Consider the following 17609-nt stretch of genomic DNA (forward strand, 5'->3'; position numbering starts at 1 on the left):
CCCTGCTCTAGAGCCAGCGTGCTACAACTAGAGAGCCCACTCGCCGCAAAGAAGAGCCTGCATGCCACAAGGAAGACCCAGCACAGCCAAAACAAACAAACAAAATCTACAAACAATAAACTCTGGAGAGGGTGTGGAGAAAAGAGAATCCTCTCACACTGTTGGTGGGAATGTAAATTGATACAGCCACTATGCAAAAGAGTATGGAGGTTCCTTAAAGAACTAAAAATAGAACTACCATATGACCCAGCAATCCCACTCCTGGGCATATACCCAGAGAAAACTACAATTAAAAAAGATACATGCACCCCAACGTTCATTGCAGTACTATTTAAAGTAGCCAGGACATGGAAGCAACCTAAATGTCCATCAACAGAGGAATAGATAAAGAAGGCCTGGTACGTATATACAATGGAATATTACTCAGCCATAAGAAGGAATGAAATTGTGCCATTTGCAGAGACGTGAATGGACCCAGAGACTGTCATACAGAGTGAAGTAAGTCAGAAAGAGAAAAACAAATATGGTATATTAATACATATATGTGGAACCTAGAAAAATGGTACAGATGAACCAATTTGCAAAGCAGAAATGGAGACACAGACTTGGAGAACAAATGTATGGACACTACGGGGGAAAAAGGGGGGGTGGGATGAATAGGGAGATTGGGATTGACATATATACACTACTATGTATAAAATAGATAACTAATGAGAACCTACTGTATAGCACAGGGAACTCTACTCAATGCTCTGTGGTGACCTAAATGGGAAGGAAACCCATAAAAGAGGGGATATATGTATACGTATAGCTGATTCACTTTGCTGTACAGCAGAAACACAACATTGTAAAGCAACTATACTCCAATAAAAATTTTAAAAAAAGAAATGATGATTATGTGACATGATAGAGGTGATAAATATTGCTACAATGGCAATCATAGGATAATATGTAAATGTATCAAATCACCATGCTGTATGCCTTAAATTCAAATAATATTATGTGTTCAATATATTACAAGAAAAAAATGCAATAAGCATAAACAATATCAAAACAGATCAAGCAGAAGAAATTTTCCATGAGTTAGCAGACAGTAAGTTGAAAATATACACTCAGAGGAGAGCAAAGATAAAAAGAGTGAAGAATGACTATGTGATCTATAGATACCATCAAAAGAAACATCCTGTAAATTATGGAGTCTTAGAAGGAAAAGATATAGACAGAAGGCTTATTTAAATAAATAGTGGCTGAGACCTTTCCAAGTCAGGGAATAGATTTGGATATCCAGGTTCATGAAGCTCATAGGGTACCAGACAAACTTAACTCAAAATAAAAAAAATTCTTCTCCAAAACACATTATAGTAAAACTGTCAACTATCAAGAACAAAGAACCTTAAAAGCATCAGGAGGAGAGAGGCTTATAACTTACAAGAGAACCTTCATAAGATTAAAATTTGATTTCTCAGCAGAAACCTCACAGGCCAGGAGAGAGTGGGATGATATTTTCAAATTGCTCAATTAAAAAAACAAACAAACAAACAAAACCCTGCCAACCAAGAATATTCTATCCATCATAATTATCTTTCTTAAATGAAGAGATTAAAAACTCTTTTCAAAAAACAAAAGCTGAGGGAGTTCATCATCACTAGATCTGTCTTAGAAGAAACTGTAAAAGAGTTCGTCAAGCTAAAATAGAAGGACACTAAATAGGACCATGAAAACATATGAGGATACACAATAGACTTGTAAGTATATAGTTAGGTAAGAATACTTTAATAGTGTGATATGGCGGCGTGTTAACCAGTTAAATTTAGTATATAAAGGTTAAAGAATTAGATTATTAAAAATAACTGCAGCTATAATAATTTTAATGTGTAAATAGTATACAAAGAGGTAAATTGTAACACCATATACAAAAATTCACAGACGGGAGTAAAAGAGTAGATTTTTTGTATCTGATGGAAGTTAAATTGTTATCAACATAAAATAGACTGTTGTATCTATAAGACGTTTTCCGTGAGCCTCATGGAACCACAAAGCAAAAACCTACAGTAGATTCAGAAAATATAAAGAGAAGGAAATCATCACATACCACTACAGAGTATCACTAATTCACAAAGAAAGGCAGCAAAAGAGGAAAAAAGGAACAAGAAACAACAAAACATCCAGGAAACAATAAGATGGCCTTGGTAAGTCCTTACCTATCAATAATTATTATAAACATAGATATATTAAATTCTCTGGTCAAAAGTCATAGAGTGGCTAGATAGTTAAAAATACAAGATCAAACTGTATGCTGCCTATCAGAGACTCACTTCAGTGTTAAAAACACAAATTGGCTCAAAGTGAAGCTTTAGAAGAAGATATTCCATACATGTGGAAACCAAAAGAAAGCAGGGGTAGCTAGAGCTATAACAGAAAACATAGATTTTAAGCCAAAAGCTGCAACAAGAAAAAAAATAAGGTCATTATATAATGATAATGTTGTCAACTCATCAAGAAGACAACAATCATAAATAAATATGCACCCAACATTGGAGGGCCTTAATGTATTAAGCAAATACTAACAGATTTGAAGAGAGAAACAGACGGTACAAAAAAAAGTGTAGGGATTCTTAATACCCAACTTTCAACAATGAACTGGTCATCCAGAAAGAATATCAGTAAGGAAGTACTGACCTTGAATTATACATTAGACAAAATGGACTTAACAGACAAAAACAGAGCAATCCATCTAACAGCAGCAGAATACATATTCTTCTCTACTGCACATTGAACATTCTCCAGGACAGAGCATGTGATGGGTCACTAAACAAGCCTTAGCAAATTTAAGAAGACTGATATCATACTAAGTATATTTTTAGTGATTCAGTTACATATATATATATACACACACATACACATTCCTATTATTTTTATATTTTTAATATTCTTTTCCATTATGGTTTACCATACAATATTGAATATAGTTCTCTGTGCTCTACAGTTGGACCTTGTTGTTTTATCTATTCTATATATAAAATCTTACATCTGCTAAATCCAACCTCCCACTCCCTCTGTCCCACAAACCCCTCCCCCTTGGCAACCACCAGTCAGTTCTCTATGTCCGTGATTCTGTTTCTGTTTCATAGATAGGTTCATTTGTGTCATATTTTAGATTCCACATAAGTGATAACATATGTCTTTCTCTTTCTGATTTACTTCACTTACTAAGTATTTTTTTAACTACAATGGTAAGAAACCAGAAATGAACAACAGGACAGAGTCTGGAAAATATACAAATATGTGGAAATTAAACAACACGATCCTAAGGAATCAATGGGCCAAACAAAAAGTTAAAAAATACAAAATAAAAAGACTGGATCATGAAGAAATAAAACAATCGCGAACAGACAAAATTACTATTAAGGAGATTGAATCAGTTCTCAAAAACCTCCCAACAAAAAAATACCAGGGCTAGATGGCTTCACTGGTGAATTCTACCAAACTTTTAAAGAAGAATTAATACTAATTATTTTTAACTCGATAAATCTTATGAATCTATTTGTGGATGATACACTTTGCATTTTATAAATTCACTTGGGGAGACATACACTCAACGATATACAATAAGTTAGAGCTATTGGTTCTGAATCTTTGATGTCTGAAAATATTTATCATATGAGTTGGGCTATATTTCAGAAATTTAACACAACTGAGCATACATTAATAATATGGTCCTTGTAAACTTTTCTGAAAATACAAAGAAGTGATAAAGAACCGGTTGCATGAGTGTGGAGTATCACAGAAACTTACAAGAGCAAGGCTTGACTGATTACAGACTCCACTTGAAAAGCCAATGTCTTTAATAAACAAAGGTGACAATGTTTATTTTTCAAAGCAAACTACAAGCAAAGGAAAACTAAGAAGAAATTACATTTTCCAGATCTACCATGATGGCTTATGCACATTTCTCAGCAAATCACACCAAATCCTTACTAAAGATACAAGAAATATATGAGCTTCATCGCAAAGGAATCTTTCAGAAAGCACCTGAACCAGTGAACATCAGGTGTAATGGGACAAATGATTATCAGGTGACTGAAGCACACAAGACACATTATCACTGCTGTGGTATTCTAGGTGAAATACATAAGAAAAACATAATCTGAAACTAACATGAAAAAATGTCAGTTTTATGCAAATTTCAGTCCACATATACCTCCCATGCTTTCGGACTCTAACGCCGTATTTAAATAGTCTTTCTTATCAATATACAGAGCAAATCTCTCCTAATTACTTTTTTTTCAGAACTTTGAGTTATCTGGACCACTAATGCCATCCCAGTTAAAAGTGCATTTTCTTAATCCTGTTGTGATAAGTTGATGTTGCATTCAGATGTACATTAATCATTCCATTTCCCCTTCTTCACTAATATCTCAACATCAGGGAATTTTGGATACTAATGCCTTCCCATGTTGATCTTTCACAAAAGGAATAGGAATTTCGATAGTTGAAGGTCATTAATTCATGGTGAGAATTCTCTGTGCTCTATAGGGAGCCTGGATGCAGACAATGGGGAAAAGGCTCTGGAAAACAGGGGAGAAATATTCTGAAGAGCTGACTATGACTATCATAAGAAGGAAAAAACAGGTAGTTGAAAACAACCTTGCTAGGGAGGAACATCAGAAGTAGAAAATGAAAGGTTTGCAGGTTCTCAATCCATGACATTTCAGGAGGAAAAGCAGACACAGCCTCTGACCCAGGACAGGACATTTACCTGAGAAACTGCCATTTCGTCCTCTTCTTCCTCCTGCTCTTGGTCATTTTCTCATTGATATCACGTTGAGGAATCACATCAGCATCTTGAGAATATGCCTTCAACGGCATCAGCACAGCTCCTTCACCTGTTCCCACCATACCCGCAGGCAAAAGACCTTGAAACGCTGAAATGCCAACCTTTAGGAAAAGAGAGATTCAGGAACAATGAGCTCCTGCGTGGAGACCAAACTGTGAGCTTTTTCTTTCCTGTCTACACGTGCTCTCCCCTCACACAGATGCCCAGAAACTCTGCTACAGCCTAGAGCAAGTGGGCTACACTGACCCCACTCCTTCCAACCCCATGTAGAGCAGACACCGATGCCTCCCCAAAGGCAAAAGTACCAAAGACTGGAAGCAGCTCTCATCAAGGTACCCAAGCAGCCCTCGTGCTTAAACCGGGACTAACCTTAGAATGACCTAGAGTTAATACAACACAGATGCTCCCACCCAGATCAACAGACTCTGTGGGAGGGCACAGGTGATGTTATTGCTAAATACTCATCATGTAATACTAATGAGAAACTGCATGGGAGCCACGGAGCAAACTTTTCTTCCAAAGATTTAAAGTGCTTACAAATTTGGGGGGAACCCAGGCCCCACTCTTAATTATGATTCTCCTGTGAGGCTTATGAAATGGCATCTTTAACAAGCTTTTTGTTGGTGCCGATGTTACTCTGTCAGACCCGTATTCAGTAGCACTGAGCTAGAGCTCTCTGGCATAGCACACCTGAGACCACTGAGTAGCGTGAAGGTTTGGGGTAAGAACTTCCAGAAGTGCAGGTTCCCTGGGCCTGATTCCTAGGGGCTGAGCCCCTCCTGGCATAGGTGTGGCCTTGCTGTTGCCTAGGGGACATGCTGCTGGGTTGGTGGGAATCACATGGTGGGTTTAGTGTGAGGGGTGGCCCGTAGAAATCTACCCAAAGATACCCTTAGTCCTCAGGTCCTTTAGCCCCCTCTCCTCTCAGGGCCCACCTGCCCAGCAGGAGTACTCGGGAGCAGGGCGTGACCACCTGTCCTCAGGGGAGCTGAGACTCCATACCCCAAGAGATTCAGAGCACGGAGTTGTTTTCAGCACAGATTGAGAACAAATCTCTGAAAACAAACCAAGGGCAGCAGTGGAGGGTGGATTAACATTTTGTGTTGGGAATGGACAGAAGCCTTTGAAAATGATGCCATGAATGCATATTTGATGATTCACAAAGGACGCTGTGATCTATGTTAATAAAGCACCTTATAACTGAATCAACAGATCAGAATCTTTTGTTGATTGCATGTGTGTCTATGTGTGTGTGTTATAAACTGTGGTGCCACAGTTTGTTCTCCCCCCACCCCCGTCACGTATTTATACTTTCTCACATCTTTAAAGTGCATTCATTAAGGTAAAAATTAGAGAAATGCATATCTACTTTTCGAATCTTCTTTGAGAATACTGAATCTTTTAAAAACTTTATTTTATTTTAAAAAATTTTTAAATTTTTAATATAATTTTTAAAGGTTACTTTCCATTTATATTCATTATAAAATACTGGCTATTTTCCCCATGTTGTACAATACATCCTTGAGCCTGTCCTACACCCAAGAGTTTCTACCTCCCTCTCCCCAACCTCTACAGTGCCCCTCTCACCTCCCCACTGGTCACCACTAGTTTGTTCTCCGTATCTGTGAGGTTACTTCTTTTTTGTTATATTCACTAGTTTGTTGTATTTTTTAGATTCCACATATAAATGATATTATACAGTATTTTCCTTTCTCTGACTTATTTCACTTAGCATAATGTCCTCCAAGTCCATCCATGTTGCTGCAAATGGCAAAATTTTATTTTTTCATAGATGAGTAGCATGGTGTTGTGTATATAGTAAGCCCCTACATACAAACAAATTCTGTTCTGAGAGCACATTCGTAAGTCCAATTTGTTTGTAAGTCCAGCAAAGTTAGCCTAGGTACACAACTAACACAATAGCTATATAGTACTGTACTGTAATAGGTTTATAATACTTTTCACACAAACACATAAAAAACAACCACAAAAAATAAAACGTTTTTAATCTTACAGTACAGTACCTTGAAAAGTACAGTAGTACAGTACAACAGCTGGCACACAGGGGTTGGCATCAAGTGAAGAGGCAAGAAGACTTATGGACTGGAGGAGGGAGAGGAGGTGGGAGATAGTAGAACTGAAAGATCGTCAGCAACAGGAGACGGAGGGCAAACTGCAATTTCACTCACTCCTGACGTTGATGGCACAGGTTCTGGTTCCTTTCTGAAACCAGATGCACGTTCGCATCTTTGAAACTTGAAGGTTTGTACGTAGGGGACTTACTGTGTGTATGTGTGTGTGTATATATATATATATATATATATATATATATATATATATATACACACACACATATACACCACATCTTCTTTATCCATTCATCTGTTCATTGACACTGAGGTTGCTCTTATATCATGGCAATTGTAAATAGTGCTGCTATGAACACTGGGGTACATCTTTTTGAAACAGTGTTTGGGGGTATTTTTGGATATACACCCAGGAGTGGAATCACTGGGTAATACGGTAGTTCCATTTTTAGTTTTTCAAATCTTTTAGTATACCCCAATAAGTGTTTCATGCTCCACATACCAATGTCTTCAAGATTTTAGTGATTGTTAAAAGAGCCTTTTTTTTTTGGCTGCGAAGCTTGTGGGATCTTAGTTCCCCGACCAGGGATTGAACCCAGGCCACGGCAGTGAAAGCCGAGTCCTAACCACTGGACCGCTAGGGAACATCCAGACAAATTAGATTTAAAATAAGGACTGTTACAAGAGACAAAGAAGGACACTACATAATGATCAAGTGATCAATCCAAGAAGAAGATATAACAACTGTAAGCATTTATGCACCCAATATAGGAGCACATAAACACATAAAGCAAATATTAACTGACATAAAGAGAGAAATTGACAGTAACACAATAAAAGTAGGGAATTTTAAAACCCCACTTATAACAAAGAACAGGTCATCCAGACAGAAAATCAATAAGGAAACTCTGGCCTTAAATGACACTTTAGATCAGATAGATGGATATATACGTATATGGCACATTCCTTCCAAAAGCATCAGAATACACTTCCTTTTCAAGTGCATATGGAACTTTCTCCAGGATAGATCACATACTAGGCCTCAAAACAACCCTCAGTAAGTTTAAGAAAATTGAAATCATATCAAGTATATTTTCCAAACACAGTGCTATGAAACTACAAACTGACTATAAGAAAATAATTGCAAAAAAACCACAAACACGTGGAGGTTAAACAATATGCTACTAAACAACCAATGGATCACCGAAGAAATCAAAGAGGAAGAAAAAAAATACCTAGAGACAAATGAAAGTGAAAACACAATCCGTATCTACAGGATGCAACAAAAGCAGTCCTAAAGGAGAAGTTTACAGTGATACAAACTTATCATAGGAAACAAGAAAAATCTCAACTGTACCACCTAATCTTACACCCAAAGGAGCTAGAAAAAGAAGAACAAAGCTCAGTTAGTAAAAATTTTTTTAAAAACCATAAAGATTAGAAGAGAAATAAGTAAAATAGAGACCAAAAATCAATAGAGGGCTTCCCTGGTGCCGCAGTGGTTAAGAATCTGCCTGCCAGTGCAGGAGACACAGATTCGAGCCCTGGTCCGGGAAGATCCCACATGCTGCAGAGCAACTAAGCCCGTGTGCCACAACTACTAAGCCTACGCTCTAGAGCACATGAACCACAGCTACTGAGCCTGTACACCTAAAGCCCGTGCTCCACAACAAGAAAAGCCACCACAATGAGAAGCCCGCACATCGCAATGAAGAATAGCCCCCGCTAGGCACAACTAAAGAAAGCCCACGTGCAGCAACGAAGACCCAACACAGCCAAAAATAAAAATTAATTAATTAATTTAAAAAAAATGTTCGTGTCTATTAAAAAAAAAAATCGATAGAAAACACCAATGAAACTAAGAGCTGGTTCTTTGAAAAGATAAACAAAATTTGGCCAGACTCATCAAAAAGAACAAAAAAAGAGAGGGCCCAAATCAATAAAATCAGATATGAAAAAGGGGAAGGTACAACTGACACCACAGAAGTACCAGTGAGAATGTGACTGCTATGAACAATTATATGCTAATAAAATGGACAACCTAGAAGAAATGGACAAATTCCTAGAAATGTACAATCTCCCAAGACCGAATGAGGAAGAAATAGAAAATATAATTACCAGTAATCAAATTGAATCAGTTATAAAAAAAAAAAAAAAAAAGAACTTCCAATGAACAAAAGTCCAGGAGCAGATGGTGTCACAAATGAATTCTGCCAAACATTTAGAGTAGAGTTAACACCTATTCTTCTCAAACTATTCCAGAAAATTGCAGAGGAAATTGCAGAGTCAGGAATTATAGGGTTGGGGGAAATGGCTGCAGGGTCATGAGGAAACTAAGGACATTTGATAACTGATGACTGGATCATCTGAGGGCATTAGACATACAGGACACGAGATATGGGCTGAAGTCATTGGAATGAGGAGAGGATAAAGGGCAAGGGAGAAGGAGGATACGAAGGATAAAAGGCTTGGGAGCAATAAAGGGAAGGAAGGTGGGGCTGAGAGCCTGGCATCCTGGGGGAGAGAGTTTTCATGGGGGTGGAGGTCTAAAATGCACAGGATGGACGTGGGAGGGCAATAAAGAAGCCTAGAAGGGGAAGAATTAGTTCTAGAGATATCTAAACGTCACACAGGTGGAGAGATCGAGGTCACAATGAGGAACAGAGAATGATGGAGTCAAGGGATGGAGGTGGGGTGATGGTAGTTGCAGTGGGTGGATTGAAGGTCACTAATTTTTTCTCCTATTCACTAATTCCATGATTTGCATTCAAATAATAACCTAATTGTGAACAGTTTCTAGTTTGAGACCTTGAGGTAATAACCTTACTTACATAAAATACTTGCGAAGATCCCTTCAACTGAACACACAGGAAAGGATTAGAGAAGCAAATGAGTAAAGCAATGACACAATATTCCTTCTCTCCTTTAGGGACACCAGATGCAAGTGTGACCATGGAGGGGTCACACGGACACCACCAGAATGAAATGTATTCTGCCTAGCACCTGAATGGTCCTGGAGGTGGATTCTCCCCTGGAAGCTGCAGACAAGATCCTATGCCTCATGAAACCCTGATATTTGACCTTGTAAGACCTTAAACAGAAAGACCAGCCAAGACCCCTGGATTTCTAACTTTTGAAGTGTAGAGTGTTTTTGAAACTACTAATTGTGTGGTCATATGTTATAGCAGTGATAGAAAACTACTAGGCATAGGAACAAATTTAATTATGAATAAACATTATAAAATACGAAATTATAAAATATTTAAACAATAAAATCAAGTAAAAATGCCAATTCATTAGCCACCCCCCAGAAGCAATAAAATTTTAGCTCCAGATGTAACATCATCAGTTCCAAGTATATCCTCCTTGCTATGCAATTTCCATGTGTAAAAAACTACATTTGAGATTGTATAATACACATCTGCATGTACACCAACAGTAAAATATTATGTACATGGTTCAATATTGACATACATATTGTCAAATCAAAGTTTCTGTCAATCAAATTGCTTTCCTTAACCAATGACATATGAAGGTGATATTCTCACACAAGTAGAAATGGATTTCCCTCATTCCCAAACACACATCATGTTCCATGGTAATTATGAATAAAATGGCTTTACTGAAACACTCCCTAGTTATGCATGTACATGGTTGCACGTATTTTTCTCCTGCTATCACAGAATGTGGATCTTTGATTTCTACACATGTGGCTTATCTGGATGGTTCTGGGACATGAAATTGTTGCACCAATATGGCTGTGCATTTCTACATTAGGTGGACAGTTGCTAAATTACCTTGCAAATGGATGAAAAGCATAATAGCCCACCTACTGCATCTCCAGTGTTAAAGTAATTAAACAAGGAGGCCATTAGGCTGAGGTGACTCTCATGCTTTGGTGGCCTATTGAAGCAAAACTTAATCCAGAGTCAAGGCACATTAATCTGAGAAAATAAATTAAGAACAATCAACCGCACAGCCAACGAGGCTTTCCAACACCAAGATGACTGGTTAAGATACAATCAACTATTATCCTTGCTTTGATTGGGTGTCTTCTCTAGAAAAGCCTCTCCCCTAGTTTCTGCAGATAAATTGCTGCTAACCATCTTTGATTTGAGGCTGCTGGAACTGAATAGAGGCACGCTCAAATTAACCCCGGAAAACTGGAATGTGCATAAATTAATATTTTAAGACACAGCGCCCCATTTCATTTTGAGCACTTTCCTCATCTAGTCCCTAAACAACTCACTCGGGTGCAGCGCGGCCTGAGGGCTCCGTGTGAAGCCGCTCCCCACCTCTCCCTGGCCGCACTCACTCATGTCGGAAGCACACCAGCACAGCTAGGCCCTCACTTGACCAGACTTCCCCCCTGATAGCAACACCACAGTGCCTGCGCTGTCAGAGTCTGCCACCACGTGCTGAGCAGGGCACAGAGGACTTCTGGCACACCCCAGCCCCTCCCAGGGCCAAAACTAGTCACAGGCTCCTGCCTTCACCGGCCAGCGGCTCAAGGTCACCAGTCTTGAATCCCATTTTGATGAAGCCCACACACCTCAGTTCGCATTCCAGGCAAGCTGGTACCACATGTATAGCACAGACCAGTTCTCCCTCTGCCCTGTGCTGTGACCCCCAGGGGGTTGTGCTGTTGTTGTTGTTCTGTTTGTTGTTTTGGCCGCACCGCACGGCACGCGGAACTTCCCCGACCAGGGATCGAACCCAGGCCCCTACAGTGGAAGCGAGGAGTCTTAACCACTAGACCTCCAGGGACATCCACCCCTGGGTTTTTGACAACCCTTCCCTTTTTTGCCTTTTCTTTAACCCAAACTTTCACGCAGGCACACACAGGGAACGCAGGGAAACTCATAAGGACTTGAATCTAGTACTTCTAACAATGCATATGACCCAAGAGCAGTCTAGAATCAGGCACTGGCCACCCAGAATCACCCTGAGTAATATAAATGCAAAAGGCACCCATCAGTCCCACCTCTCGAGCAGCCCATCTGATGCCGCAGATTCGCGTTACATACTTCAGGCTTAACATTGCGGACACAGCTCTGCCGCTCCAGAATTTCCATCCAGAATATAGTCCCTCTTCCAAAATCACACTTGCAGAGCTGAATAGGAAATGTCAATTGAGATTCCATTTAAAATGACCACTTAAACACCCAAAAAACAAAGTCCTGCCATGGCTCTGCCCGCATTCCCTTGTCATCCTTTTCAGAGCAGCTCAGAGACCAGAGTTCCTGGAGACTCTGCCACACTCGTGAATGGATCTGGCATTCACAACGTCTGATGCTCAGACTCAGAAAAGGAGAGCAAAGGACTTGAAATTTGGTGGGTGGATTTTATCTTTATCATCTGGATAATGAAAGAGAAGAGACAAAGATAATTTCTACTCCCAGGAAGGCAAGCCCGACATCTAAATCCTCCTGGGAAAGATGAGCATAGAATACCCAGTTCCCAGAAGATTACAATCACCTCTCATAACGTGAGGATCTTGGCACAGTGTCTTGAACACAGTGCGTCCTCTCATACCTGTGAGCGTGCAGTAGGTCCTCAGGACACATTCCTTTCAAGAACGAATAAATGTTGTTTCCGCATAATAGTCTTGTTCAGACCCCACTGCTTCCTCTAGTCTCCGCTCAATTTGCGAGTGGTGAGCAGAGAATGTCATCTTTTCAGAAGTTGTCAGTGGTCTTCACTGGGAACAAGCAGTATCTGTGTTCAGATAGGGGTGGTTGTGTATACGGCACTCAGGTGCTGTTCTTGTTTTCTCTAGATTAATGCTGCTGGAAATGAGGTCTGGGGGAAGCAACTTCAGTGGTCACTCAAACTGCAAATTCATGACCTTCATCCAGACTTGGAGAGTCATAATATCTGAGTGGGGGGGCCCCAGTGTCTGTTTTTAAAGGGATCCGTAAGTGATTTGTAGAGACAGGGAATTCTGATGAGCAATGTTCACCAAAGTCATTTTCAGCCTTGACTCCCCTTTGGGATCATTCATGGATTTTTTAGAACTGCCATCCCCTGTGTCCCACCCCCATAGATTCTGTCAATTAGTCTTTGGTGGGGCCCAAGATCAATGCTATCTTAATGAAGTGGCCCAGGTTATTCTATCGTGAGGCCAGGGTAAACGCTGTGAGGCTCCCAGGTTCGTTTCTGAGGACCTAGTACAGGGTCTGGTCCATGGGGAAACCTGCTCTACATAGACTTGAATCTCACATTCCCAGTGTTTTAGTGGAATATGTAGGTCTCTCTAGGAGACAAGTGCCTCCAGAGATAAGGGAGGAGAAACTCCCATAAACTCCATAAGAGAACTCTGCATGTGCACAGATTTTCCCAGGCCCCCATAAGCAATGGAAGAAGCGTCAGAACATACAGACCCTCACTGGCCATGGGGAGGCCTTTGCTCTCACTCTGATTGCCATGGAAGATCACTGGAGCAAAAGGAAAATCTTTAGAGGATTTCGGAGCATGATACGAGTGGAGCAGGAGAGGTATCCCTGTGACAGCAAGAGACATAACCTAGGCTTCTCAAAATAATTTCCATTGAAGCAGAGCTTCCCAAACAACATTTTAAAGCCTAGCTTCCTCCTTCACCTTTGGACATCACCCCTGTGCTATCCGCTTTATTCATTCCCACCTACCTGGGTGTGACTGTTGTCTCCTTTTCTTCACATCTCAGGGCTCTTTCCTTTGTCCCAAAAAGGTGACCAGGTTCAGCTTAGAGACAGCAAGACCTGTTTATTAAAAAAATGAATATGACTCATCCCAGGGATTCTACAATTTCCAATCCAGTCCTGTGTTCAGCATAGAAGAGAGGACACTATAAGTTATAGAAAATTATTTCACCAAATAGTTTCCTGACAGCCCCTTTAAAACACTTAGGAAGCATTTCTAATTTCAGATCCTTAACTCTACTTCCAAGTACTACTCAATCAAAAATAAGGAACAGATATCCAACTTTAAGATGTGGGCAACAATATCTTATTTCATTTTAAATATCTACTGATAAAATGATCACTGATCTAGAGTGAAAGATGCAGATCAACTCAAGAAATGAGGACAAGATGAAACATCATGAAGATTTTTTTTTTCATCAACAAACCCCTATTTCCTCAAAATGATTTCATTATTCATTTATGCTGATTATACTATAGCATTTGAGGAGACTTGAATATATACTATAGGACTCATTTTCTTTTCCTGGAGATACAAAATGTAATAAACAATAACTGTGAAATGACAAAGGAATTAAAAGGAAATTTATGGAACATATACTAACAAAAGCCTGAACAAAGGTGAGAGCCTTCATTTTCCAAAGCAATCTACATGTAAAGGGAAATGAAGTAGACAGGGAGAGTATTCACATGAAATGCGATGGTTTAGGCACATCTCTGGGTAAATCCCTCCAAGACCCTATTAAGGATAATTGGAAAATTATTAACTTTTCAGTGGAGGAATCTGGCAGATAGCCCCTGAATCAAGTGAACAAAATTAACATCAGATAGAATGGGACAAATTGATATCAGCTGACCAACGCACACAGGACCCATCATTGCTGGGAGAGTCTGGCAAAAAAGAAGACAAACCAAAAAGCAAACCAAAAAACATGAATCTAATCATACGAACAGGGTTAAGCAATTTAAAACTACATATAACTCTCATGTCCTATACTCTTGTGTATTTTTAAAAATTATTTTATTTTATTTATTTAGTTTTTAATTTATTTTTGGCTGTGTTGGGTCTTCCTTGCTGCGCGTGGGCTTTCTCTAGTTGCGGCGAGCAGGGGTTACTCTTTGTTGCGGTGCGTGGCCTTCTAATTGCAGTGGCTTCTCTTGTTGCGGAGCACAGGTTCTAGGCACGCAGGCTTCAGTAGTTGTGGCACACAGGCTCAGTAGTTGTGGCTCGCAGGCTCTAGAGTGCAGGCTCAGTAATTGTGGCTCACAGGCCTAGTTGCTCCACGGCATGTGGGATCTTCCCAGACCAGGGCTCGAACCCGTGTCCCCTGCATTGGCAGGCAGATTCTCAACCACTGCGCCACCAGGGAAGCCCTATTATTGATGTTTTAAAAAATGTTTGCCTACATTAGAAGCTACCTATAGATGGCTGGAGGAATATAGAAAGGAAGGGTATCTTAGAAGTTCAGAGAGTTTTCATTGTTTTATATATATTTTCACTTTTTTTTCAAATATGGTAAAGTTTTAAGTTTATAAGTAAAAGCCAATCAGTTTTCCTAACTGGATGTATTTTTTATACTCCCATCAGCAATACATGGTAATTTTAATTCCTCCCCATTCTCACTAAAATTTGATGTTACCAATTTTTGTTTTATTTTTGTATTTAATTTAGGCATCTGGAAATTTGAGGTACAGTCCTATTATTGTTTCCCTGGTGTGTAGCATAAATAGATAAAGAAAATGTGATATATACAAATGAATATTTTTCAGCCTTTTAAAAAAAGCACATCCTTCCATTTGGGACAACATGAATGAACCTGAAGGACATTATGCTAAGTGGAACAAGCCAACACAGAAAGGAAGATACTGTATTATCTCAATTATACGTGGAATCTACTAAAGACCAACTCATAAGACAGAGCCGAATCTTGACTTTCTGGAACTTGCTGTGGGGGAGATGGGAGATGTTGGTGAAATGGTACACAAATTCAGTTATGCAGGATGAAGGAAGTCTGGCGCTCTAAGTACAGCCTGGTGAAACAGTCAGGTATAGGGTACATTATACTTGAGATTTGCTAAGAGAGTGTATTTGAAGTGTTCTCACCAGAAAAAGATGCAAATAACGAGATGACAGGTATGTTAACTAGCTTGAATGTGGTAATCATTTCACAACATACATGTTTATTTACATTTTTGAACTTGACCAAATACTGGATCTACAGGAATGGAAAGCAGGGTGCTGGATGGGATGGCTCACGAAGTGCAGGATTTAATGAGAAATTAAGACTCCAAACAGAAATTAAGACGACATTGTAAATCAGCTACACTTCAATTTTTAAAAAAAAACTCTAAAACATACAGGTCTTTGCTCTCACATAGCTGCTTTTGGGTTTCAGCAAAATGTGAGCATCTTCCGCTGAGACGTGAGAGAAGCAGCCCACCCAACACTGATCTCCTGTAACCTGTGCAGTGAGGTGGGGGGGGACCCAGGTTGGGGACTGGCCTGGACTCCGCCTCCTGCGGGGGTGGGTCTGGGCGGGGCTGGGGAAGCAGCCGGCTCCCCGCACTGCTCTGCCTGTCTCTGGGGTATTTCCCTCACTGTCTGTCCTAAGCCCGCCCAACAGAAACTTCACTTCCAGAGTTCATGTTCTTTTAACCCATTTAGTCACTTCCCTGCCTATTTTATAAAATAAAACAAAAAGCACTTTAACATAAACACAGTTTTCTGGGACAATTATACTAGAAACTATTTTATTCTTAACAAGTTCAAAGAAATGCAAGTCATCGTCATCATCATCAATATCATCATAACTTCTCCTGTCAGTTGATGGCCCTTCAAGGGGTGACGTCAGGACTCACACACAACAGAGAAAGGGAATTGGCCCAAATGAAGCCAAAGTCCCCTACAAAGCCCTCCTTTGGGCACCAGCCACACAATCCTGAATTCAAACATTTTAGCCATTTGTAATTATCATTTGGGTCAGGCTCTGTGAAAGAGTTCAGGTAACATCAGCCATTCACAACTATCTTCTCACATGTTTGCTTGTGCATTTCCTTAGAGTGGCCATGGGATAGAATTCTGACCAATGATATGGAGAGAGAAGATCAGGGGAGGATTGTGTTCCCCAAATCAAAAAGGAGTGGCTTTGAATCAAAACCTCTATGTCGGGGCTTCCCTGGTGGCGCAGTGGTTCAGAATCTGCCTGCCAATGCAGGGGACATGGGTTCGGGCCCTGGTCTGGGAAGATCCCACATGCCGCGGAGCAACTGGGCCCGTGAGCCACAATTGCTGAGCCTGCGCGTCTGGAGCCTGTGCTCCGCAACAAGAGAGGCCGCGATAGTTAGAGGCCCGTGCACTGCGATGAAGAGTGGCCCCCACTTGCCGCAACTAGAGAAAGCCCTCGCACAGAAACGAAGACCCAACACAGCCATAAATAAATAAATAAATAAATAAAATTAAAAAAAAAAAAACCAAAAAAACCTCTATGTCCTATCATATTCACATGGAACATGCTTTGAAGCTTGATAGTTGCGCAACCATATTGGAATTATGAGAGAACAAAAATGTGCATAATGCCTGCATGTAGACAATGCCAGAAAGAAGTGAAAAATGAAAAGGTACCTTATAAGTTTTCACAGCCGTTTTATCAGCTATGAGCATCTACCTGTTCCCTGTGTACGTAGCACCAAACATACATCTTCTTTTCTGTACATATGCATTAGTCCATTCTTGGTATAGCTGAAAATAAACTACCAGCTACAGAAAATGACACATTACTATATTTCATTTATACCAGTGTTAAATGTGAGCATAACTTGCTACTCAACTCCATCGTATCAATTACCCCAACTGAAAAAAAATCCTCCTTCCACTTCAGTCAAGATGGGTAAAAAGACAATATGGGCTGTGAAAAACTTGGGAACTTCTAGCCTAGAAACTAAATAAACCATTTGAAAAAGAAATGCTCACTGCCTCTGACTGGTGAACTTCTCACACAACTAAGT

At 39.9% G+C, this 17609-nt stretch overlaps 1 protein-coding gene across 7 annotated transcripts in view; it reads right to left on the reverse strand.

Annotated features, from left to right (window-relative positions):
- LOC309661606 (uncharacterized protein) overlaps nt 1-17609 on the reverse strand; it is a 74946-nt gene that overhangs the window by 42335 nt on the left and 15002 nt on the right. For 2 of the 7 annotated variants that reach the window (XR_014264088.1, XR_014264089.1), the window contains 2 exons: nt 13572-13664; nt 4760-4938 (listed from right to left, as the gene is read on the reverse strand). Coding sequence is in view for 4 of the 7 variants with exons in the window: in XM_082463484.1 (XP_082319610.1) it covers nt 4760-4938; nt 11909-11965 (236 nt within the window). In the remaining 3 variants the exon portion in view is untranslated. Of the gene's footprint in view, nt 1-2252; nt 4119-4759; nt 4939-11908; nt 13665-17609 lie in introns of those variants that run through there. The other 5 variants (XM_082463484.1, XR_014264090.1, XM_082463483.1 and 2 more) reach the window with 5 other exon arrangements.

Source organism: Balaenoptera physalus (genome assembly GCF_965194825.1).
Source record: "Balaenoptera physalus genome assembly, chromosome: 5".
In the NCBI taxonomy this organism is placed as follows: domain Eukaryota; kingdom Metazoa; phylum Chordata; class Mammalia; order Artiodactyla; family Balaenopteridae; genus Balaenoptera; species Balaenoptera physalus.